Source organism: Esox lucius, chromosome 21 (genome assembly GCF_011004845.1).
Source record: "Esox lucius isolate fEsoLuc1 chromosome 21, fEsoLuc1.pri, whole genome shotgun sequence".
NCBI classification, from domain to species: Eukaryota; Metazoa; Chordata; class Actinopteri; order Esociformes; family Esocidae; genus Esox; species Esox lucius.
Genome location: NC_047589.1, coordinates 27,740,665 through 27,763,389, shown reverse-complemented (window position 1 = coordinate 27,763,389; position 22,725 = coordinate 27,740,665). Strand labels below are relative to the sequence as shown.

General features: G+C 43.4%; 1 protein-coding gene across 3 annotated transcripts in view; it reads left to right on the top strand.

Moving 5' to 3' along the window:
* ctnnd2a (catenin (cadherin-associated protein), delta 2a) overlaps window positions 1-22,725 on the top strand; it is a 234,032-nt gene that overhangs the window by 161,203 nt on the left and 50,104 nt on the right. For all 3 annotated transcript variants that reach the window (XM_020042001.2, XM_020042000.2, XM_034289441.1), the window contains 2 exons: window positions 7,512-7,725; window positions 19,983-20,172. In XM_020042001.2, coding sequence (XP_019897560.2) covers window positions 7,512-7,725; window positions 19,983-20,172 — 404 coding nt within the window. The remainder of the gene's footprint in view (window positions 1-7,511; window positions 7,726-19,982; window positions 20,173-22,725) is intronic.

Genomic DNA, 22,725 nt, shown 5'->3' with positions numbered 1-22,725 from the left:
ATAAAGTAGGCTAGATAGTGATAGTTTAACAAATTACCTTCATGTTAACACAAATAGAACATGGCTGAGCAAGTTAGCGAAGTGCTACGCGGAACTGACAAACACTTGACTGGAGCTAGCATACAGCTGACTGGAGCTAGCATACAGCTGACTGGAGCTAGCATGCAGTTCAACGCTTGCAAAGTTCCAGAATAAATGATGAGAAAGACATGGCTTTGCCTTGAAGAGTTACGAGAACGCACAGGTGTTTTGATCGTTAAAAGTCCCAACGCAACACGACAATTTCAAACTGCCCCCTATAGGCCAACTATAGTAAGTGTCCTTCAACATTCATTATCAACCCCAAATGAGACCACACAAGTAGCCAGTCTACCTTTTAATAATGGTTACCGCACTGTAATCATATTAACAAATTGGATTATGTTATCTGTTGAATAATGTGTATTACTTAACCTATTGTTCATGCAAACCACATGCATCAACATTAACAAAATAACAGTACAAACTATGTTCCTGCAAAAAACGTGCAGAAAAGTCTACCCAAGACACCATTATAATGGCGTATGGCTAACCACTAGTGCCACTATCATTTTGAGGTGAATCTTCAGTGACTCAGGAGTGCGATTACCTTTATGACTCCATATTTCATATCAGCAAAGGTCCTTTTATGGCAGACAGAATACTGGCTAAATAGTTTCTTCAAGTTTGATAATTAGACCCATGTTTATGACAGGTTATGTTGTCTTGGTTACTGTCATGTTGTCATAAAAAAAGACACTGACAGGTTATGTTGTCTCAGTTAATGTCAAGGTGTCATAACAAGGACATCCCAAACAATGTCAACCTTGTATAAGGAATGACATAATCAACCGAATGACACCTAATGACAACATTCATAAATGTGTCATGTGATGGTTGTGACAGTGTCATGACAGTGTCATGTCACTCTTATGCACTCCACTTCAAATAAAGTGTCACAGTTTTTTTTTGTTGGTAGTAATGGAAATGGTTGTCTGATGCGGGGAGGTTTCACCGTTGTGTCAGTCTCCGCCTGAGAACTGCGAAGGTGGTTGCCCTGGCTGTGGGCTGTGGGCTGTGGGCTGTGGGCTGTAGGCTGTGGGCTGTGATACTCTTTCTACTGCTACGTGATTGAATAAAACAGCTGTTGTATTTTGATTGTCTCTTCACCTCGAAATATTTAAAATACTTCATGTGCCAGAGGTACCCGTGTTAAAGTTTAATGGTCAACAGTTGCCATTTTGTTCAAGAGGTTTTAATCTGAAAGCGATTGCTGTAAGCGAACGTCCTCCATAGATGCAATTTTTAGGAGTAGGGTTTTACATGTTTTCGCAAAACGCTATATTTCAGAAAGATGCTTGTGTGGAGCGGCGTCTTGTGTGGAGCGGCGTCTATGTACTAGAGGTCATGACATCAGGTGCAGCGGGCTGAGGGGCGTGACCTCCTCCTTTCAATAGGTCTGTATAGCGCCACCACCTGGCCAGTCGATGTAATTGTGCAATTTGAGGTCTCTATGCGGAGCCTCATCGTTCACCCAAGTTCTGGGCGTGTCCCAGACATTGCAGGTGTACACATGCGTATTTACACACGGACATCGATCCTTAGGCCCCGCCCAATTTTCCTCATAGGGGAATGTATTGATTAAAACCATTATGATGGTTTATTTTCGCCTGTCTGTCACCTCTGTGGGTCTTCTTATTCTATCCCACCTGTTTGTCTTCAGGCTTTAAGAGTGCTTTAAGCTGTTCATGCAATGGTCTAAAAGTGTTTTTCTGTAACGTGAAGTGACTATTCAGAAGTGCCTAGTGGGTCAACAGTACCCTCTAGTGATTCCTTAACATCATGTCAGAGGGTAGCCAAACAAACATATCTTACAGCAATGTTTCTATAGCCAAAACATGTCTTAAACATTTGGAATTTTATCCACCAGTGGGGGTACTGTTTTTATTGTTTTGGTTTATGTGTCTTTCAAGTTGGGCCCTAATAGGGATGTAAAGGCGTAGAATGATGTGGAGTAGGGAAGAGGGGCCCAAATGTGACGAACTGGGTAAGTGGTTAAGTGAAACAGTAGTCGTAGTTCTTCGGTACTGTCTAGACTCCGCCCCTAGTCCTTACCACACGTGTTGACATCTGAGAAGACTCCGCCCCTAGTCCTTACCACACGTGTTGACATCTGAGAAGACTCCGCCCCTAGTCCTTACCACACGTGTTGATATCTGAGAAGACTCCGCCCCTAGTCCTTACCACACGTGTTGACTGAAGTCATTTCCTGACCCCTCCGCTCTCAACCTCTCGCTCGGCTGGTGCAATGCCAGTACAATCCAAATAATGCACCCCTCATTCTAATATAAAGAATGTTGTCTGCAATACTCAGATTTCCAGTGCTTAACTAGGATTGATACAGTGGGGAGAACAAGTATTTGATACACTGCTGATTTTGCAGATTTTCCCACTTACAAAGCAGGTCTGTCTGTCATTTTTATCATAGGTACTCTTCAATTGTGAGTGACGGAATCTAAAACAAAAATCCAGAAAATCACATTGTATGAATTTAAATACATTTGCATTTTATTGCATGACATAAGTATTTGGTACATCAGAAAAGCAGAACTTAATAATTGTTACAGAAACCTTTGTTACGTTTCCTATTGTTCTTGACCAGGTTTGCACACACTGCAGCAGGGATTTTGGCCCACTCCTCCATACAGACCTTCTCCAGATCCTTCAGGTTTTGGGGCTGTCGCTGTGCAATACAGACTTTCAGCTCACTCCAAAGATTTTCTATTGGGTTCAGGTCTGGAGACTGGCTAGGCCACTCCACGACCTTGAGATGCTTCTTCCTTAGTTGCCCTGGCTGTATGTTTCGGGTCGTTGTCATGCTAGAAGACCCAGCCACGACCCATCTTCAAAGCTCTTACTGAGGGAAGGAGTTTGTTGGCCAAGATCTCGCGATACATGGCCCCATCCATCCTCCCCTCAATACGGTGCAGTCGTCCTGTCCCCTTTGCAGAAAAGCATCCCCAAAGAATGATGTTTCCACCTCCATGCTTCACGGTTGGGATGGTGTTCTTGGAGTTGTACTCATCCTTCTTCTTCCTCCAAACATGGTGAGTGGAGTTTAGATCAAAAAGGCATATTGTGTTACTAATGGTTTTCTTTGAGACTGTGGTCCCAGCTCTCCTCAGGTCATTGACCAGGTCCTGGCGTAAAGTTCTGGGCTGATCCCTCACCTTCCTCATGATCACTGATGCCCCACGAGGTGAGATCTTGCATACAGCCCCAGACTGAGGGAGATTGACTGTCATCTTGAACTTCTTCCATTTTCTAATAATTGCGCCAACAGTTGTTGCCTTCTCACCAAGCTGCTTGCCTATTGTCCTGTAGCCCATCCCAGCCTTGTGCAGGTCTACAATTTTATCCCTGATGTCCTTACACAGCTCTCTGGTCTTGGCCATTGTGGAGAGGTTGGAGTCTGTTTGATTGAGTGTGTGGACAGGTGTCTTTTATACAGGTAACGAGTTCAATCAGGTGCAGTTAATACAGGTAATGAGTGGAGAACAGGAGGGCTTCTTAAAGAAAAACGAACAGGTCTGTGAGAGCCGGACTTCTTACTGGTGGGTAGGTGATCAAACACTTATGTCATGCAATAAAATGTAAATTCATTATTAAAAAAATCATGCACTGTGATTTTTTGAATTTTTTGAATTCCGTCTCTCACAGTTGAAGTGTACCTATGATAAAAATTACAGACCTCTACATGCTTTGTAAGTAGGAAAACCTGCAAAATCGGCAGTGTATCTAATACTTGTTCTCCCCACTGTATCACTGTATCACTGTATCACTGTATCACTGCATCAGTCAGCTGGCTAATAACAGAAGTTCGTTGATAGGTACGTACCCGTTGTGGAAAATCACTGAAGATGGAGAAAATCGTTTCAAATCAAAATGAAAATAGAAAAACATACAGGGCCCCTTTGTGCTACTGTTCTGTTTCATCCTCACAAACCCACATAGACAGTGACACGTCCCAGATGAAACACCCACAACGCTTGTCCCCGCTCATCAACACTGTATCAACTAGTGTATCAAGAGCTTTAGGTTTATTTATTGTCGCAGCTCTCCAAGCATCTGTTGCCTCTGTCTGTGTGTTCGCATGCATGTGTGTGTGTGAGTGCTTTTTAATGTTTGAATGTGCGTGTGTGTGTGTTTGCATTTGTGCGTGCGATGTACAAATATGGGCTTTGTTTGCTTTGTTTGAAACACATCTTTAAACTGTTTAGCACCGCTGATGGGGAAATAAAGCCATTTACACAACAATATTGATTATTTCTGGCAGTCTATACACAAAAGGATTGCTTGTTTGTTTGTGTGTTAGTGCCGACCCACACACACACACACACACGTGCACACACACACACACACACTGAGGACACTCCCAGCTTGTCGTTCCAGTCATGGGCTCCCATCTCCGGATGCCAGCTGATTCTCTTCCATTTCCCGCATTTCCCGCATTTCCCGTGCCAAGCAGCTGTCCGTGTCGCCAGCCGTCGCCACCTCAATGCTGCTGCTAGGCGGTAACTGTGGTGCATTAGCCGTGCTCGCCACCGGCCGCCGGCAACGAACAGATCAATCAGGATTGCTGTGGTAGCGTACAGATCCTACCCAAGGTGCAGCACACGGCTGGATTAACGTTAGTGTGTGTGTGTGTGTGTGGTTTAATGCTGTTTGTTTAGTATTCAGTTCAGTGTTAATCCGGCTCAGTTGAAAACATAACTGAATTCATCTTCTACCCGTTCTTCTCACCTCGGTCGCCCCTCTTTCTGCTCTTCTCTGTCATACCTCTTCTAAATGTTTTTGCTTCCCTCTCCTCTCTCATCTGTACTCTCTCCTTTCTCATCTCTCTCCCCTCTCTTCTTCCTCATCACTCTTCTCATTTCTCTCGCCTTTCTCATCTCTCCTGTCTTTCTCTCTCCGTGTGATGCTACTGTCTGTGTGTGTGGATCGGGTCAAGAACAGAGCTTATTCTCGTAAGGAGAAAGTAATGCATGATCTGGGCCAGAAGCTCTTTATAGCATGAAATAGGAACATTATTTATAAATGGATTGCATGCAGGGCGGCTAGGATCTGAGACACACATGGGCGCGCACACACACCCACTCACACACACAGCCACACACACACACACTTCATGTGGACCCGTGCAGAGTACCATTAGATCTCCTTGATAATGTCGGAACCCTCTTCTCCCTCCTCTCCTGGGCACCCTGATGGTTCCCCAAGGGCCCCTGTAGTGAAACAGCGGGGGATCGCTATGTCTGTAACACCAGCAGGGGAAGGTTATGATGGTAACACCTGGAGGGCAACACCGCAGGAAAATCAACGTGAACCTCCGTTGTCTCTCCTCCGAGGCGACGACGTGATCACACGTCTACTCGCCGAGTTCTCGGAGTTAACCAGCGGTTGGCCACGGCGCCGTGTCTGCTCGATCAATCACTGCAGCAATCATCACCCCAATATCCCACCACCTGGACAGTTTCTTCCCCCGGTGCCGAGCTCCGCAGTAACTGGCCACCTGTCCCCAATAATAAGACTAATAAGACTGTACTCATCACTACAGACCACCTGCAGACTGTTAACTGTCGGCATAATATCTCCGCTATTACTGAACTCACAACTCGGCTCATCTCCCTGAATTCAGATAGCATCGCATAAACTCAAAGTATAAATGTTCCACACTCCTCACCATTCCACATTCACCACACACACCCCCCCCCCCCTCGAAGATTTGAGTTTGTTTTTCCAATTGAATTGTTCACATTATAGGTCACATTAAAAGTGGAAGAGGTTCTGACATGATTTATCTGTCTCATTCTTTTACATCACAAAAACCTGGCATTTTCACAGGGGTGTGTAGACTTTTATATCCACTGTAACTGTGTGTTGACTTTGAGTAGATTGTCCATATTCTGAGTGTGTCTGAATGAACTCAGCGATTGATCACGGTTTTGTTTTATATCTGCTGAAAGTGCCTCCAAAATGTAAATAACTCCAGAGAGCATGACACCGTTTCCTGTTGGCCGAGCATGGTCGCCGAAATCCAGGTCCAATACTACACTTCCTGGATGCCAGAAATCAGGCACCAATCGACAGTACTGCCTAGAGATTGTATACTTTTTCTCTTTTTCATAGCCGACCCTGGATGATTCAAAGCCCCAAATGCTTTTTTTTTGCAGCAAACTTTCTATATTATATCTTGAAATGCACAATGACTATTAAAACATCCAATTTAGAAACCGTGGGTGGATTGCAGCTTCTGAGCTGAGCTGAAAGTGCTTAGTATCACATTTACCAAGAATAAGTAAATGGTAGTACAAACGGGCCAACTAGGATCTTTGCAAAGCAATCATAGAAGCAAAAGGTCAGTCTTGGGACAATTTACCGCAACAACTAAATTGGTCAGACGACAGAATGTGTCAGTGGCTTCAGACAGTTATAGATCACACATGTAAACCAGCTATGTCTCCAACAACTCCCTCCCAGACGAGCTGAACCCTTTCTGGGCAGCCTACACTACTAATGTGGACTGTGAAAGCCGTTTATCCATATGTCTTTGACTTGGCGAGGTGTTGTAGAATGTCTTTTGTGAAGGAAAAATCTAGAATGTGATGAGAATCTATGCTATATAAATGCTCTTGTTAAATTTCACTTTAATGCTAAAGCGGCAAGTGGAGTGAAGAAACCTATGCAAGTATTTCCTATATGTCTGTGGAAATAGAGAACCAGATATCTCCCGTTACTCTCATGGCCTGGACATGTGGTTTTTACATTCCATATGAGGAGATTTCCATGTCTCTTGGTTGAAACGTTTTACCCTTTCAGGGAAAGATGTGAGCAGGACGTTCAAGCATGTTAACGCGTACAGGTCAAAGGCACGAAATTCCACGAGTTTAAAGTGATCAAATGCCTTTAGTGTAATTGTTCATAAAAAACAGGTTTTTTTCCATATACATTTTTTTAATTTAAATAGCCTACTTTCTATCCAAAATACGGGAAAAATTATTCATTTTTATGTGTCCCGTGCTTACCATTACCATTGTACATCATCCGCCTGTGGGGGTCCTAGTGCAAAACCACGATAATTTCCTACAATATAGAACATATTTATATTATGTTTTAGCTCCAGCTGGTAATTCTTAAGGATTTTAATTGTAAGTGCACCTGATGAAGGGGATTTTCCACTGACTCCTCTTTGGTTTTGATAGTTATCGTGGGCTTGTGGGCGTCTTACACCAAAGACTGAACACATCCACCTGTCCCAGAGACTCTCCTTATTCGAAAGGTGTTTAGTTCTGAGTTTTGTAGCTGCGACCGTTTGGCATGTGCCGGTCGCGTCCTCTGGCAAGCTGGCTTTCGCACTGTCTACTGCTGGAACGCGTACTCCCTTTACTTGACCATTGACACTTCACACGTCTCTCTCTCTCTGCCTGGGTCAGATTCGCCGTCAAGGGGGCATCCAGCTGCTGGTGGACCTATTGGACCATCGTATGAGCGAGGTCCATCGCAGCGCCTGCGGAGCCCTGAGGAACCTGGTGTACGGCAAGGCCAACGACGACAACAAGATCGCCCTGAAGAACTGCGGGGGGATCCCGGCCCTGGTACGCCTGCTGCGCAAGACCGGAGACGTGGAGATCCGAGAGCTGGTCACAGGTACCGCACAGGCACTCACACACACACACACACACACACACACACACACTGAGGCTTTCCAAATTCCCCTGTACGAAAAAAGGTGTGAGAATGCCATGTCGGGAGCATCCACCAGGGAAAGGTTTTCATGACAACGTCTAAAGACTGCTGGACAGTGGCCAGTTCCGCGTGTGAATCTCAGTGGGGCAAACCCAAGCCATTCCTTCTAAAGCGAGCCAGTGAATAACCTGCGAATAACAAAATGCATTACTCACGGTCCTCGCGCAAAGCTAATAAGCGCTGCGATGTTCCACACCCGACCATCAGCGGAGCCTTGTTTGGAGTTCAGTCACCCTGATTTACTGGATTTTTAAACCGTCAGTTATTTCAGGAAACTAAAAACGGATTGGAATGGGAATTGGGCCCTGGGTTGTCATGGACCTTCGGTATATTTCAGCAGGAGGGAAAGACAGAAGTGCTGAGGCAAGCTGTCATTTGACTCACCCCAATCATTTTGGCAAAATGGTGTGACTTTTCTGAGGTTTTAGATCAGGGCTGCCCAACCCTGTTCCTGGAGATCTACTGTCCTGTTGCTTTTCTCTCCAACCCCATTAATGACTCACCTGATTTAGCTTTTTATCAAGTTAATTATTAGAATCAGGTGTGCTGAATTGGAGTTGGAGAGAAAACCTATAGGACAGTAGATCTCCAGGAACAGGGTTGGGCAGCCCCATTAAAGATCCTTCAAACCATAGTTGGACAACAAAGCAAAATCAGGCCTGTTTTATGATGCTAGCTGTTAGCCGCTGCTTTTAAATGAGTGTTTTCCAAAGGAAACTACTTGTGTTGTGCTTCCGTTCACACTGAGCACAATACAGGTGGTTGCTAGGAACCGCAGCACAAGCCAATAGACTGGGATTTTTTTGTTTCACGATTCACCTGTATTTCAAGCCAGACACAACCAGTTTGGGTGCAGTTCGTGACCGTCGTGGCAGGGGTTATAGCGATGATCCTGCACGTCTTCCTGATCTGCGGGCGCACACCGTTCACCTCAGCAGCGACCTTTGCGCTTCTGTCTATGTATATGTCCAGGTTCTTTTGACTGCAGCCGATCGTGGACCTTTCGAGAGTGTTGGCATTGGCAAGTTCCAGTGGTTTTCCTGATTGGCTGAGTAGCAGGGGCAGGGTAGAATGTTTTGTTTTTATTCCATCCGACACGGCATACGCTAGCAGCTGGGGTTCCAAGCCTTTGTCAGTTGATGTTGTCTGCAGTGCCTGAAATAACTGCGGTGAGGAAATCTCTCGAGCAAGAAATAAAATGCCGGACAATTTCTGTTGGCCAAAAATGTATTTGAATATTATGCTGTAATGTAAAGAAATCTTACTATATCATTGGTGCATCCCAGAACTGCTGCTGTCATAGTGGGTAACTGAAAACGTCAACATGTAAATGTCCACACTAAAATATTTTAACGCAATGCATAAAGTGTTCTTGAGTTGCATTTTGTTTGCTTCGGAAGTGACAGATGGAAGTGAAAATGTTCAGCTGGGAGAGTTTGACTTGTTGTTCTGGTAAGATGGCGTTGAATAAAGCATCCACAAAATTTTTTCCACAAACAGCATTCATCCATATGTCTTTGACTTGGCGAGGTGTTGTAGAATGTCTTTTGTGATGGAAAAATCTAGAATGTGATGAGAATCTATGCTGTATAAATTCTCTTGTTAAATTTCACTTTAATGCTAAAGCGGCAAGTGGAGTGAAGAAACCTATGCAAGTATTTCCTATATGTCTGTGGAAATAGAGAACCATATATCTCCTGTTACTCTCATGGCCTGGACATGTGGTTTTTACATTCCATATGAGGAGATTTCCATGTCTCTTGGTTGAAACGTTTTACCCTTTCAGGGAAAGATCTCATGTGTCCTGTTGACCACGCTAACATACACATCTGCTCTATGCCCCAGAAAGAGAGAATTCGGAGAGGTTTCATTACACTGTGTGAATCTGCCTTCCCCCTGAGCTCAGAATAAAAGAATAATTGATTCAGAAACACTCCCCTTTATATCTTTAACTAGAAATATCCACGACAAGGGGCCCATGTGGATAGTGTTACACATAGCCCCGGTGGCCCTGTGGGGAAGCAGCAGGGGGTCGAGGAGGGTGTCAGGGATGGTTTGACGATGTGACAGGAACAGGTGCTCAAGCGTTTCACTACGGAGGTGCTCCAGGGTGTGTATTCATTCAGGGTTAGGGTGGTTGGAGAACAAAGATGGAGTGTTTGAAACAGGCATGGGACAGTGCATTGATCTAGTAACAAAGTGAATGTGACTGAAAACAGGAGATCTGATCAGCATGGAGTTTACCTGTGGCTGAGGAGATCAACTATATCTATTATGTCTATTCTCTGAGGAAATCACATGTTTACGTTCAGAGTATTAATTCGTTTAAAGAGATTACGACTTGATTTTGAATCGTAGTTTTATAAGTGGCATATAAGTCCTTTTGGTTTGTACACGTTTGCCATCGTATTTTATTAGCTGGCAGAACTAAAGGTTGAGGCATTTATTTTTCGGGTTCCAACACTATACTCTTGTTCTCTCTCTCCATCCCAAGATGGCATGCCTTCACACGGAACACATCCACTTTTTTTTCTACAAGGAAATAAAGATCTATTTAGTAGCAAGAGTAAATAACTACTCAGTGGGAGGCTATTATAAGGAAGGCAAGATCAGTTTATTCAATGGTTGCTAGTCAGCCGTTTCAGAACCTCGTTGTCAACATAAACAGCCAGGTGCTCCACAATTTTTTAGTGTTAACACTAAAATATTAACACAATCCATGGTGCTTCTCTCAGCCAGGAACAAACCCCCTCACCAGTCATCAAATATGAAGAACAACTCCCACACACTTCTTCCATTTACTCTGTTAGTGTTTCACTGCTGTCAGTCTTTTCACAACTTTTTGTCATCTTGCCGTGTATCTTGGCCTTGTTTTTGTCTCTGTGAGGGTGCAGTTTTTTGCTGCGGTTTTCTTTTGTCTCTTGGCTACTGTAGTACCAGTGAGACATGTGGAGCCGTGGCGGCTTAGTTGTAGGGATGGTGGAAAAATATTTTTGTTTAATGACACGTATCCACAAGTAGCTGGGTTCCAAGTTGTTGAAATAGCCAAAAGAAGTCACTGAACTAGTATGTCACCTCAAAGTATCCGTATGCCGACTCCCAAGCCCAAGGACTAGGGCTGTCACCATTGACATTTTAGTTGACGATTAATTGTCGCACAGGAAATTGCTATTAACGATTTAATCGTTCGTACTATAAATTGTATACCGCTATTATAGTGTAAGCCTAACAATATTGCAAGCCTAAAAATACATGTGAAGGATCCGGAGATGGTTCTTCAGATTTGTGGTGTTGGCACTTTTAAGCGCCACCTTTCTGGTGCAAATCTGGCAATCCGCCTCTTCTAAATGATTGGGCACACCTCTTGCATTGAGTTTAAAATCAAAATGCGCCCAGGGTGGTGCAGTTGTGTTCAGCATTGGAACTACCACTTAATCAATGTTGTTAAACGATTGCACTTCACAAAATGCAACCGCAAAGCAATGCCAAGTACATTTTCTTGACATTTCACCTCTATGCTCTGCTGCAAAAATTATAGCCTAGTTATTTGAAATTCAATGCTCAGTTAATTTATTCAGTTAAAAACTAATCTACTGCACTCTACCCAGATTTGGATGCGGTAAGTCAGGTGTATCGCATGAGTTGAAATTGTCGAACTGCGGTGTGGTGCCTTACCATATGGTTTCAGAAACAGATGTTGATTTTCCACCCAAGGAGAGCTAATATGTAGTTTTGAACTAAGTATTTATGGGATCACAAGAAAAGCTTTGACAGCTCAATATTTGTAATTGGTTTGATTGGTAAAATATTTGAGATAATTTTTTGCGGAAAATATACACATGCGGTAGATTGATTGCGATTTTTGGGAGGATTGATCGTGATGTTTGGGTAGATTGATTGTGATGTTTGGGTAGATTGATTGCAATGTTTTGGTAGATTGATCGTGATGTTTGGGTAGATTGATTGTGATGTTTGGGTAAATTGATTGCAATGTTTTGGTAGATTGATCGTGATGTTTGGGTAGATTGATTGTGATATTTTGGTAGATTGATCGCGATGTTTGGGTAGATTGATTGTGATGTTTGGGTAGATTGATTGCGATGTTTGGGTAGATTGATCGCGATGTTTGGGTAGATTGATTGTGATGTTTGGGTAGATTGATTGCAATGTTTAGGTAGATTGGTTGCGATGTTTGGGTAGATTGATTGTGATGTTTTGGTAGATTGATTGCGATGTTTGGGTAGATTGATGTTTGGGTAGATTTATTGCGATGTTTGGTTAGATTGATTGCGATGTTTAGGTAGATTGATTGCGATGTTTGGGTAGATTGATTGTGATGTTTAGGTAGATTCATTGCGATGTTTGAGTTGTTTTATGCCGTGCCTGGTGTGAATGAGGCTTAACTGATGGAAACTCACAAAATTTGTGTGGTATTTGTTGATTTGTTTGTACTTATTCAGATTGGAAAGATGAATTAGGAATAAATAGAAATTGTGCAAAAAGATTGTTGTTATAAGAAAATAGCGATCTGGCTCAAATAATCGCAAGCAGCTAATTATGTAATAACTGTGATAGCCCTACTAATGAGCAAAACAGAAAATAATGTTGGACAATTTATCATATGTGGCTAGTATTTGGCTCTGCTGTGGAGAGTAAGGGAAGGCTCTGCTCTGTAGCATAGCAAGTCAACTAGGATCATGATTTTAAGTCACAACTGCAAAGTTTATTTATTTTGGTTTGTGAAGGTTTTGATAGTTAATGAAAACAAATTAAAATATTAAAATTTTAAAATGAAATAAAATCCAACAATTCAGTTCTTCAGGACAATCAACATTCATGTAAAGAGCAGAAAATTTGTTTTAAAAAACATGAGAAGTTCTGGTTTATTCATTAATCAAGTCTGGCAAGTCCACAGGCTTGTGTTGAATAAAACACTTCATCCCAAATTGAAACTCCTGGCACGGCTAGAGTAAACGGGTCGATTGCTCTGAAAATTGGTAAAGAAACCCAGAAATTGAAGGAGGCTCCGAAAGAGGCTAGAGAAATAACCCTGTGTTCAGACGGATAGAGGAAGACAGGCCTGACTTCTTCATTTATTGGCCTAATTAGCAGGCTTCTATCTAGCCAAGGCGCACCATGCGTCTCTCATTCATAATCTGTACTCATCGTCGCTGACAAAGGGGGAGAACTTTGTCAGGGCTGTTGAGCTGCTGCTGAACTGTGGAGCAGTAATGGGGCCATCTCGGCCTCGGCGTCTCCAATGTCTGTGGAGAAAATCTTCTCTGTCACTGTAGACGACTGTCATACCTTGAACACCACAGTTTGTGATGTCGTAGTCCTGGCCCCAGCTTTTAAAAACAATGTATCTGATCAAAAACTGTTGGTTCCAGAATTAATAGTTTTTACAGTTACAGAATTCTACATTAACCAAATCCATGAATGGCTCAACAATGTTCTATACTACTGCTCCTTGGTGGCAACACATGATCCCAAACACAAACTAAGCCTACAAAGCACAAAAGGTTCCTAGCTTTCCAACGTAGGCCACTCTGTGTCACTATAACATTAAAACTGAAAGCGGAAATAACACAACTAAATATGGTTCCTTGTAGCTTAGATATTCGAGCAAGGCACTTCTTACTGGGAGGAAAGTATGGGGGGATCTTACTCTGGAAAAAGTGTGTGCTAATGACTTACTTGAATACAAAAAAAATACATAATCACTAAACTACAAGAACATTGGTGTGCGATGGTGCGTGTCTCTTCACTGGTGAGATGGGTCAGACATTCTGGGTCGTAGGCCACCCATGACTAGAGAACAGGGATTGAGAAGCCTATCAGTGGCTATTCCTCCGCTATGTAGGAAGGCCTTCCTGTGGGCCTGATTGGGACCGAGTCACGATAAGCTTTATAGGATAGGCCTCGAAACCACCGAGGGGAGAAATAAGGCCTTTGGAAGTCGCCTTAGAGTTGTGGCATTAACTACCGTCGCAAATTCCTGAGCTTTTGTTCAGTAGGCTAACATGGTCATGATGGTCGAAGACGACCTAGGTTTGATACCCAGTCAGTCACCACGCTACGCTGTGAAACAGTGTTTCCCCTAACTCGTCTCATTTCCCATGATGGGAACTTGTTTGAAGCTAAAGACACACATGTATACTTACACCTGTGACACACACACACACACACACACTGCATACATTAATAAAATATACGCACTCACAAACATTACACACGCACAACACAAACCCAGACCAGAGATGAACAGAGGCTTCTTCTGTGGCTTCGTCTTGTTCGAAGATTAGGGAGGCGGGCGGTAGCATGACCCCGATGTCCAATTTGACCTGTGACCCCTCCCGCTCAGCAACAATCCCCGACTCTCAAAACAATGAGTGATGGTTGAACTGTCTGTTGTAGACACTCCTGATAAGACAACAACAGGGACGGGCTGATGTCTCTGCGGTATTTCCATTGTGGCGCTGGAAGACCGTTTATCTATCAAGCAACAGTATCATGAGTGTGTTGTTGCTCTCAGTACCACGGATCTCTTCATTAAAAGTCCTCAGCGTAAGCGTAGATTAACATATAAATTAAATGCAGTGCAAATGGGGATGCCTAGAAAGCAACCAGACACAAAATATAATCTACTCATTTGGTTTCAATCCCTCTCTCTTCCCTCTCTTTCTGCCACTCTCTCATTCTCTCCATTCTCTCGCCCTAATCTTCCTCTCTGTTTTCCCTCTCTCCCTCCGTTTTCTTTCTAATCTACTTCCCTTGTCTCTCACTTTCCTGCGCTCTCTCTTTTAGTCTTCCTGAATCTCCCTCCTTCTCTCCCTCTACCTCCCTCATTTCCCTCTCTCATGCTACTGACTGAGTGAGGAGGTGTCATGCTAGGTCTGTCTCTGTGACTCAGGGTGAATGTGCTGCTTTAATGTAATATCTGACTCACGACTGGCGATTGCAGCTTCACAACAAAGAGGATAGATATACAATCTTTCCGGTACTATACTATAGCCCAGCCCAGGACCCAGCACTCCTTCTTCCTGGTACTATACTATAGCCCAGCCGAGGACCCAACACTCCAAATTCCCAGTACTATATTATAGCCCGGCCCAGGACCCAACACTCCATCTTCCTGGTACTATACTATAGCACAGCCCAGGACCCAGCACTCCTTCTTCCTGGTACTATACTATAGCCCAGCCCAGAACCCAACACTCCATCTTCCTGGTACTATACTATAGCCCGGCCCAGGACCCAATACTCCATCTTCCTGGTACTAGGACCCAGTCTCATGCTGGATGTGCTGGACCAATATGCTATGTGAGTTCAGGTCTATGTGGAGTTTAATGTCAGGGAACATTTAGAATGTTGAATATGAGCAGACAGTGAGAATATGTTTAATAAAACATGACCACTTCAGGCCCATCATCTTAGCATATTTGTGAAATTATATATTTATGTATTCATGTAATTATCTATTTCCTAAAAAACTATCATCCAACCCTCATAGTCCAAGCTCTTGCCTTTAGGGAAGTACACACACACACACACACACACACACCTACAAACACATGAACACCTAAACACACACATACTTAAACACTCACACACCTACACACATGCACACAAACACTCTCACTTAAACAAACACAATCCTACACACACCTAAACCCACAACACAGACTTAAACCCACTCACACACCTAAACACACACACACACACACACATCTACACACAGGCACACACTTACCCACTGGCCAGTGGCCACATGATTGGGTCCCCATGGAAACCTTGTGCCTAGCGATGCGTTGCTGATCTGTTTTCTTTCTACAGTCGACTGCAGTGTGTGTGTGTGTGTACCGGAGATTTGAACTTGGCCAAAGTCACTGTGATGGACGGGTTGTCCTTGCTCTTGTCTAGATCAATAAAGGGTCCACTACTTTGTCTTGTTGTCCATCTTTCTTTTGGTCTTTCTCTCCTGATATATTCTCCCCATCCCACTCTCTGTTCATCGGTCACTCCTTCTTTTCTTTAAATAAGCATCATATTTTTGTTACTACAAAATGGTTTGTTTACATTTCCATATGTGTTTTTTTTTAAATCCTGGCCCTTCGTGGGAATCGAACCCTCAACCCTGGCTTTGCAAGCACTACGCTCTAGCAGTAGAGATGGAGAGGACCACTCTTTATCTCAATCCAGTGGCATGCGTTAGGTGCTTCTCTGTATGCCGGGCCATGGTGCTCCTCTGAGCCAGTCCTGATAAGGATGTTTACAGAGATGGATAGTGAGAAGGGTTGGTGCCACAGCAAGACTCCTGGTAGTTTGGGGACGTCTACCTATGAGTACCACCATATTAAAACCACGACGAACAGTCACAGAGTTTCTTCTTAATACATTACACTTTTTACAGGCCGCATTGGTTTGAATGTGTTACTTCATACCCCTGTTAACTGTGTACGGGCAAAGAAAACATACTATATCTTTACCCCCACCCATCTGAGTCTATGCATCCTCCATGCAACCCCCCCCCAGGTCCATCTCCATTCCTCTCCCTCTATCTGCTTATCTCTCTCCATCGCTCTGGCTGTCTGACTCTCTCTGTGAAGTTGTTAGTCAGACCTGGGGGAAGCACTAATTAGCATGTTCGGAAATGTAAATGAGATGCGCCTCACGATGTCCACCAATAGGACGCCGTCCCTCCTGTCAGCCGTCAGAGAGAAGGCATCTTCCCTGTCTGACTGTAGCTCACAGCCCATAGGTTACGAGTGTTGTTGTTGTTTGTGTGTGTGTGTGTGTGTGTGCGCGTGTGCGCTTCCAAGGTGGGTTAACTCGGTTTGTGTATTTGGAGGGGGTGGACTGAGAAAAAATAGAGTAGATAGAGAGAGAGGAGTGAAAGATGACAGAGGAGAGAGAGGGAAAAGGAAAAGAGAGAGGAGTGAGAGAGAGAGAGGGAGGAAAAAGGAGAGAGAATGAGATAAGGGGTGAGGGAATGAGAGAAAGTGGAGAAGACAGAGAGATAGAAGATTGTATGAGCGTAAAGAAGTGAGATGGCAGTCAGAGATAGATGAGTCATAATGCCGTGATCCACTGGTCCTTCGGCCCTGCCCAACAGACAAATCATGAGGCTGTTTTGATTTCTTTTATCATTATAGCTCAGGGGATCCTCATACTTGAAGTAACCAGCAAATCTCCCTGTTATTCTTTTGCATATGTAGATGTTCCTGAAACAGTATTTCAATCAGCTGAATGGCAGTTTGGACCTGGTCAGGTTGGAAAGTAAATCAGTTGTCTGTGCTGTTGACTTTGCAACTGAGTGTTGTTTGTGCACAGAGAGGTGTTTTTTTAAATTAATTATCCAAACAAATCCCCTCTTTTTTTATCCTCTCCTCCGCTCTCTCTCTGTCTCTCCTCCCTCTTCTCTCAGGCAAGCTGAGCAGGCTTTCCGATTTTTAAATCTGTGAAATAAATCTCCTGTCTTTGTGCTGAGGTTTGATCTCAATTAGTGACACAAGTGTCTCTCCAATTCAAGCTTGCAAACACACATAATATCAGAGAAGAGACGGCCGGTCTAGAAGGTTAAAGAAGGATGGTTTGCATGAGCAGTGGCAGAATAACAATGTTAACATCTTATGGTTAACTGTTGCTTGGAGACAAGCCTCTTAGGTCTGGCTAAGTCAAATTTTTTAAATGTTCGGACCTAGTTTAAAAAAACGTCTCACAACATGTCAACGCAACACACTAACTACCAGGGCTGACAACCAGCCGGGAGCTAATTTAACAGTGTACAGTAATTCCAAGGTGTTCCTGTCAATATGAACATATAGTGGGGAGAACAAGTATTTGATACACTGACGATTTTGCAGGTTTTCCCACATACAAAGCATGTTGAAGTCTGTAATCTTTCCAGAGAAACACATTGTATGATTGTTAAGTAATTAATTTGCATTTTATTGCATGACATAAGTATTTGATACATCAGAAAAGCAGAACTTTATATTTGGTACAGAAACCTTTGTTTGCAATTACAGAGATCATACGTTTCCTGTAGTTCTTGACCAGGTTTGCACACACTGCAGCAGGGATTTTGGCCCACTCCTCCATACAGACCTTCTCCAGATCCTTCAGGTTTCGGGGCTGTTGCTGGGCAATACAGACTTTCAGCTCCCTCCAAATATTTTCTATTGGGTTCAGGTCTGGAGAATGGTTAGGCCACTCCAGGACCTTGAGATGCTTCTTACGGCAGCCGCTTCTTAGTTGCCCTGGCTGTGTGTTTCGGGTCGTTGTCATGCTAGAAAACCCAGCCACGACCCATCTCAATGCTCTTACTGAGGGCAGGAGGTTGTTGGCCAAGATCTCACAATACATGGCCCCATCCATCCTCCCCTCAATATGATGCAGTCGTCCTGTCCCCTTTTCAGAAAAGCATCCCCAAAGAATGATGTTTCCACCTCCATGCTTCATGGTTGGGATGGTGTTCTTGGGGTTGTACTCATCCTTCTTCTTCCTCCAAACATGGCGATTTGAGTTTAGACCAAAAAGCTCTCTTTTTGTCTCATCAGACCACATGACCTTCTCCCATTCCTCCTCTGGATTATCCATGACGGCGTGGTGTGTTACTAATGGTTTTCTTTGGGAGTGTGAACCCAGCTCTCTTCAGGTCATTGACCAGGTCCTGCCATGTAGTTCTGGGCTGATCCCTCACCTTCAATGATCATTGATGCCCCACGAGGTGAGATCTTGCATACAGCCCCAGACCGAGGGAGATTGACTGTCATCTTGAACTTCTTCCATTTTCTAATAATTGCGCCAACAGTTGTTGCCTTCTCACCAAGCTGCTTGCCTATTGTCCTGTAGCCCATCCCAACCTTGTGCAGGTCTACAATTTTATCCCTGATGTCCTTACACAGCTCTCTGGTGTTGACCATTGTGGAGAGGTTGGCGTCTGTTTGATTGAGTGTGTGGACAGGTGTCTTTTATACAGGTAACGAGTTCAAACAGGTGCAGTTAATACAGGTAATGAGTGGAGATCAGGAGGGCTTCTTAAAGAAAAACGAACAGGTCTGTGAGAGCCGGAATTCTTACTGGTTGGTTGGTGATCAAATCCTTATGTAATGCAATAAAATGCAAATAAATTATTTAAAAATCATACAATGTGATTTTCTGGATCTCTCACAGTTGAAGTGTACCTATGATATAAATTACAGACCTCTACATGCTTTGTAGCTAGCGTTAGTCCCTGGTATAGCGTCCTTTCCCATTAGCTAGCGTTAGTCCCTGGTATAGCAACATTCCCATTAGCTAGCATTAGTCTCTGGTATAGCAACATGACCATTACCTAGTGTTAGTCCCTGGTATAGTGACATGCCCATTAGCTAGCGTTAGTCCCTGGTATAGTGACTTGCCAATTAGCTAGCATTAGTACCTAGCATAGCTACATGCCCATTAGCTAGTGTTAGTCCCTCGGATAGCACCATATGGTATAAATGAGCAAAGCACCGCTGTGCTATCATGGGTCTTATGGGTGTTGTGTTGCTTCCCACTGGCGGCCAATGCCAATGTTTGCCCTGCAGCTGTATGATGTCACCAGTAGTTGCTAGCCTGGCCAACATTTTTCATAACATTGCAAAAGTGGCTGGCCACGCTTGCTAAATTCTAAACCTTTAGCATAGTGCAACTGGGGCGATAGTAAGATGCTTTTTGGGTCAGTGTTTTAGAGGTGCACTTGTTCACCGGACAGCGGAGTATGCAAATAATTTTTTCAATAGTACGTGTAGATATACGCTAGAACATCTCTTTTCTTCAGAACTGCGTTTGAACACAAGTGTTGTAATGGCTTCATTTATTATTATTTTTTTTTTAAAAGCACACTTCTTCCAAAACTAACCATGTCTTCCACGAGCATGTGGCGATGAGGTGTACTGAAATATAACATCCAATAGAAATCTTAGCGCAAGGAGCCAGCACTGTTCATACCTTTTTTGAAAAACAATCGTTTCCAGACCTCTAAGGAAGCATGAAAAGAGAGGTGTGGCCTCACAAGACTACTCAGAGACAGATGTCAGATGTGTCTGAGCTTGGGAGTTCAGTGATTATTATTTCTCTGCGTTCAGCCGCGGTGTCTACGCTTGTTTTAAACCAACTCTGTATGTTCTCAGGTGTGTTGTGGAACCTGTCATCATGCGACGCCCTAAAGATGCCCATCATTCAGGATGCACTGGCCGTTCTGACCAATAGCGTCATCATCCCCCACTCCTCCTCCTGGGACTCCACCCACAATCTCCATGACAATCGCAAGCAACAAACACACACCTCCCAGGTGCTGCGCAATGCCACCGGCTGCCTCAGGTGAGTGAGAGAACACACACACACACACACACACACAAAAACAAACCACTTCCATGGGTGAGCACGCCTGTCCTGTGCGTTTACATACCTCGTTCAGTGTGGAGAACACGTTCCTGTTGGAGTCCCTTGTGATGTGTCTGCCATAAGATTTACCACAACCTGTGATGTTTAACCCAGAGGAAAGCAACTAGATGCGGGGCGATTCTCTATATTTTTTTCAGTTGTTTAACCAGGTAAGTTGATTCAGGACCTATTATTATTTTACTGTGTGTATATTATATACTGTATATGTAAGTATATATTTATACATACATACAATCTTACTGGGAATATTTTTTAGAGTGGGGTTAGAGTTAGGGCAACTGCACATATTTATTTAAAAAAGCAATAGTTACTTTGTGTGCACGGTCCTCTCCACTGTTTTGTAGCTGAAACTGTTCAGAAGGTAGAGCTGCATTTATGAAACATAAAAAAACAAAAAAAAGGTACATTAACATTTGAAAGGACAAGCTTTTTGGAGCAGTCTTCTTGCCAATTTGGAGTAATTTTGACTCAAACCATGTAATAAATGATTTGTCTATGCTACTGGAAAAAAAGATAATTTGGTTGTGTTCATGAAGGTCGGGAATCATTAGAATACAAAAAGGCAGAATTTCCAATAACACAATAGCATTTTCATTACTTTGTTTCTGTAGGCCATCTGTGGCTGTGCACTCATGTGAGACCCTGGTTACTCTTGGAAAGAGAGATATTTTGAAATAGAGCTCATCTGATTAATTTTTCCAAATTATTAGGAAATTATATGGGCTTTGGATACCTCAAAGTAATTTTTTCCCTGATAAAATAAAAACAAATGAATTACTTGACCTTTATAGCGGTAAGTGGTACTGTCACGAATGGTTTAGTGGTGGAAAGGAAAGGAACCAGGCACAGGCAGAGTGGCAGTCGTTTTAATAGAGAAGAGCACCGATAACTCTTAAACAAAACAAAAGGTACACACCAAAACGAAACCACTCACCACATGCGTAACCAACGAAGACAAGCAACAATGACAGACGAATGAGGGGAGCAGAGGAGAAGCATTTAAACACATACTAATGAATTAATTGGGACCTGGTGTGAACGACAATTGGAGACGAGACAAATGAAGGAGTCCGGGGTGAGTTCATGTGCAACGGGAATCCGGGGAAGAGCGGGAGATGACGGAGCTGTCCGTCACCACACTGTCCCAGGTACAATGGTGCCTGGAGAGTTTAAAGAAAAAGGTTGATACAACTTGACATTTGTGTTCAGCAGACCAATACTCCGTGAATAATTAAATGCTCTAATGTCAGATCCCTCTGCAACCTGCTACGAGATGATTATTACAATCGCATTTAGAAACCAAACAAAGCTAGAGATTCTCCCGTGACCACAGTTCCAGGAATAGTGAAGTGATTTTACAACTGGTTACCATCCATAAATGTTGCCCTAAGAAATGACTGGGATTCTTATCAGGGTATTGTTTGTTAAACGCGATAAATCATTCTCCTTTTGCAATGGACCTAATGGTGTATTAGGTAGAGTCTTTGCATTGTAATATTAGAAAATGTCCATATGTACTTGTCATGTAATAGGGGGACAGGTCCATTGTGATCATCAGACAGGACTTAAATTGCGCGCCTGACTAATAATTGGATAGATCCCTACTTGCTGGTCATTACCACATTGCTCAGTTTTACCGATAATGTGAGGTAGCAAGACATTGTAATCTAAGATCCTAGCCCGCTCTCCTTTTCTTTACAACTGGTTGGCCCTGCACCGTGCAAGATGATGGTAAGGGTTACCTAGTGTATCCCTGCCTCCAATGAAAGTGAGATCTTGAAAAGGTACATTGAAAGCACTCATTTGTTTGACCAAAACTTGATAAGCATACTAAATAGGCCTATTCATGATTAGGTAGCAATGTTGTTATTAAGGTCAGTTTGAAAATGTTTCTATTTAAACAACCCCTACTCTTACGATCAGCTATTGAATCTTTAGTGACCACAGAGAGTCAAGACCCCCTATTTGATGTAAATTCAAGGGAAATACAGTATTAAAGGTAACGCTCCTTTCCCTGCCCTGGGACATTGGGGTTTGATAGTTAGACCAGAGGGAAGAGTGCCCTTTACTGCCCCACCGAAACCACTTTTAGTAGCTTCTGGTCTCCTATCCAAGGACCAACCACGCCAACCCTGCTTCGCTTCAGGGGCCAATCAGCAGCGGGTTCCCTCTGCCAGCACCATAGGAGATCTGTACCGGAAAGAGGCCTTTGCTTCTTTTGAATATCAGAGGAGAAAATTAGACCTTCTTCAGATGTCTGTAGATAAGAGACTGTATGAGATAGATCTATCTTCTATGTTTAAGTGCATCAGTCTCTGACAAATAAAAAAATATATAATCTGACCTAATCAACTTCAGCTAGCCGTGGTGTTTGGGGGGCTGGCTGTGAGACTTCCAGGGGGACTGTACCATCTTCATGAGGATTGGGGGGGTAACGTTTTTTTTGGTGTCCACTATGCCTGTGTTGTT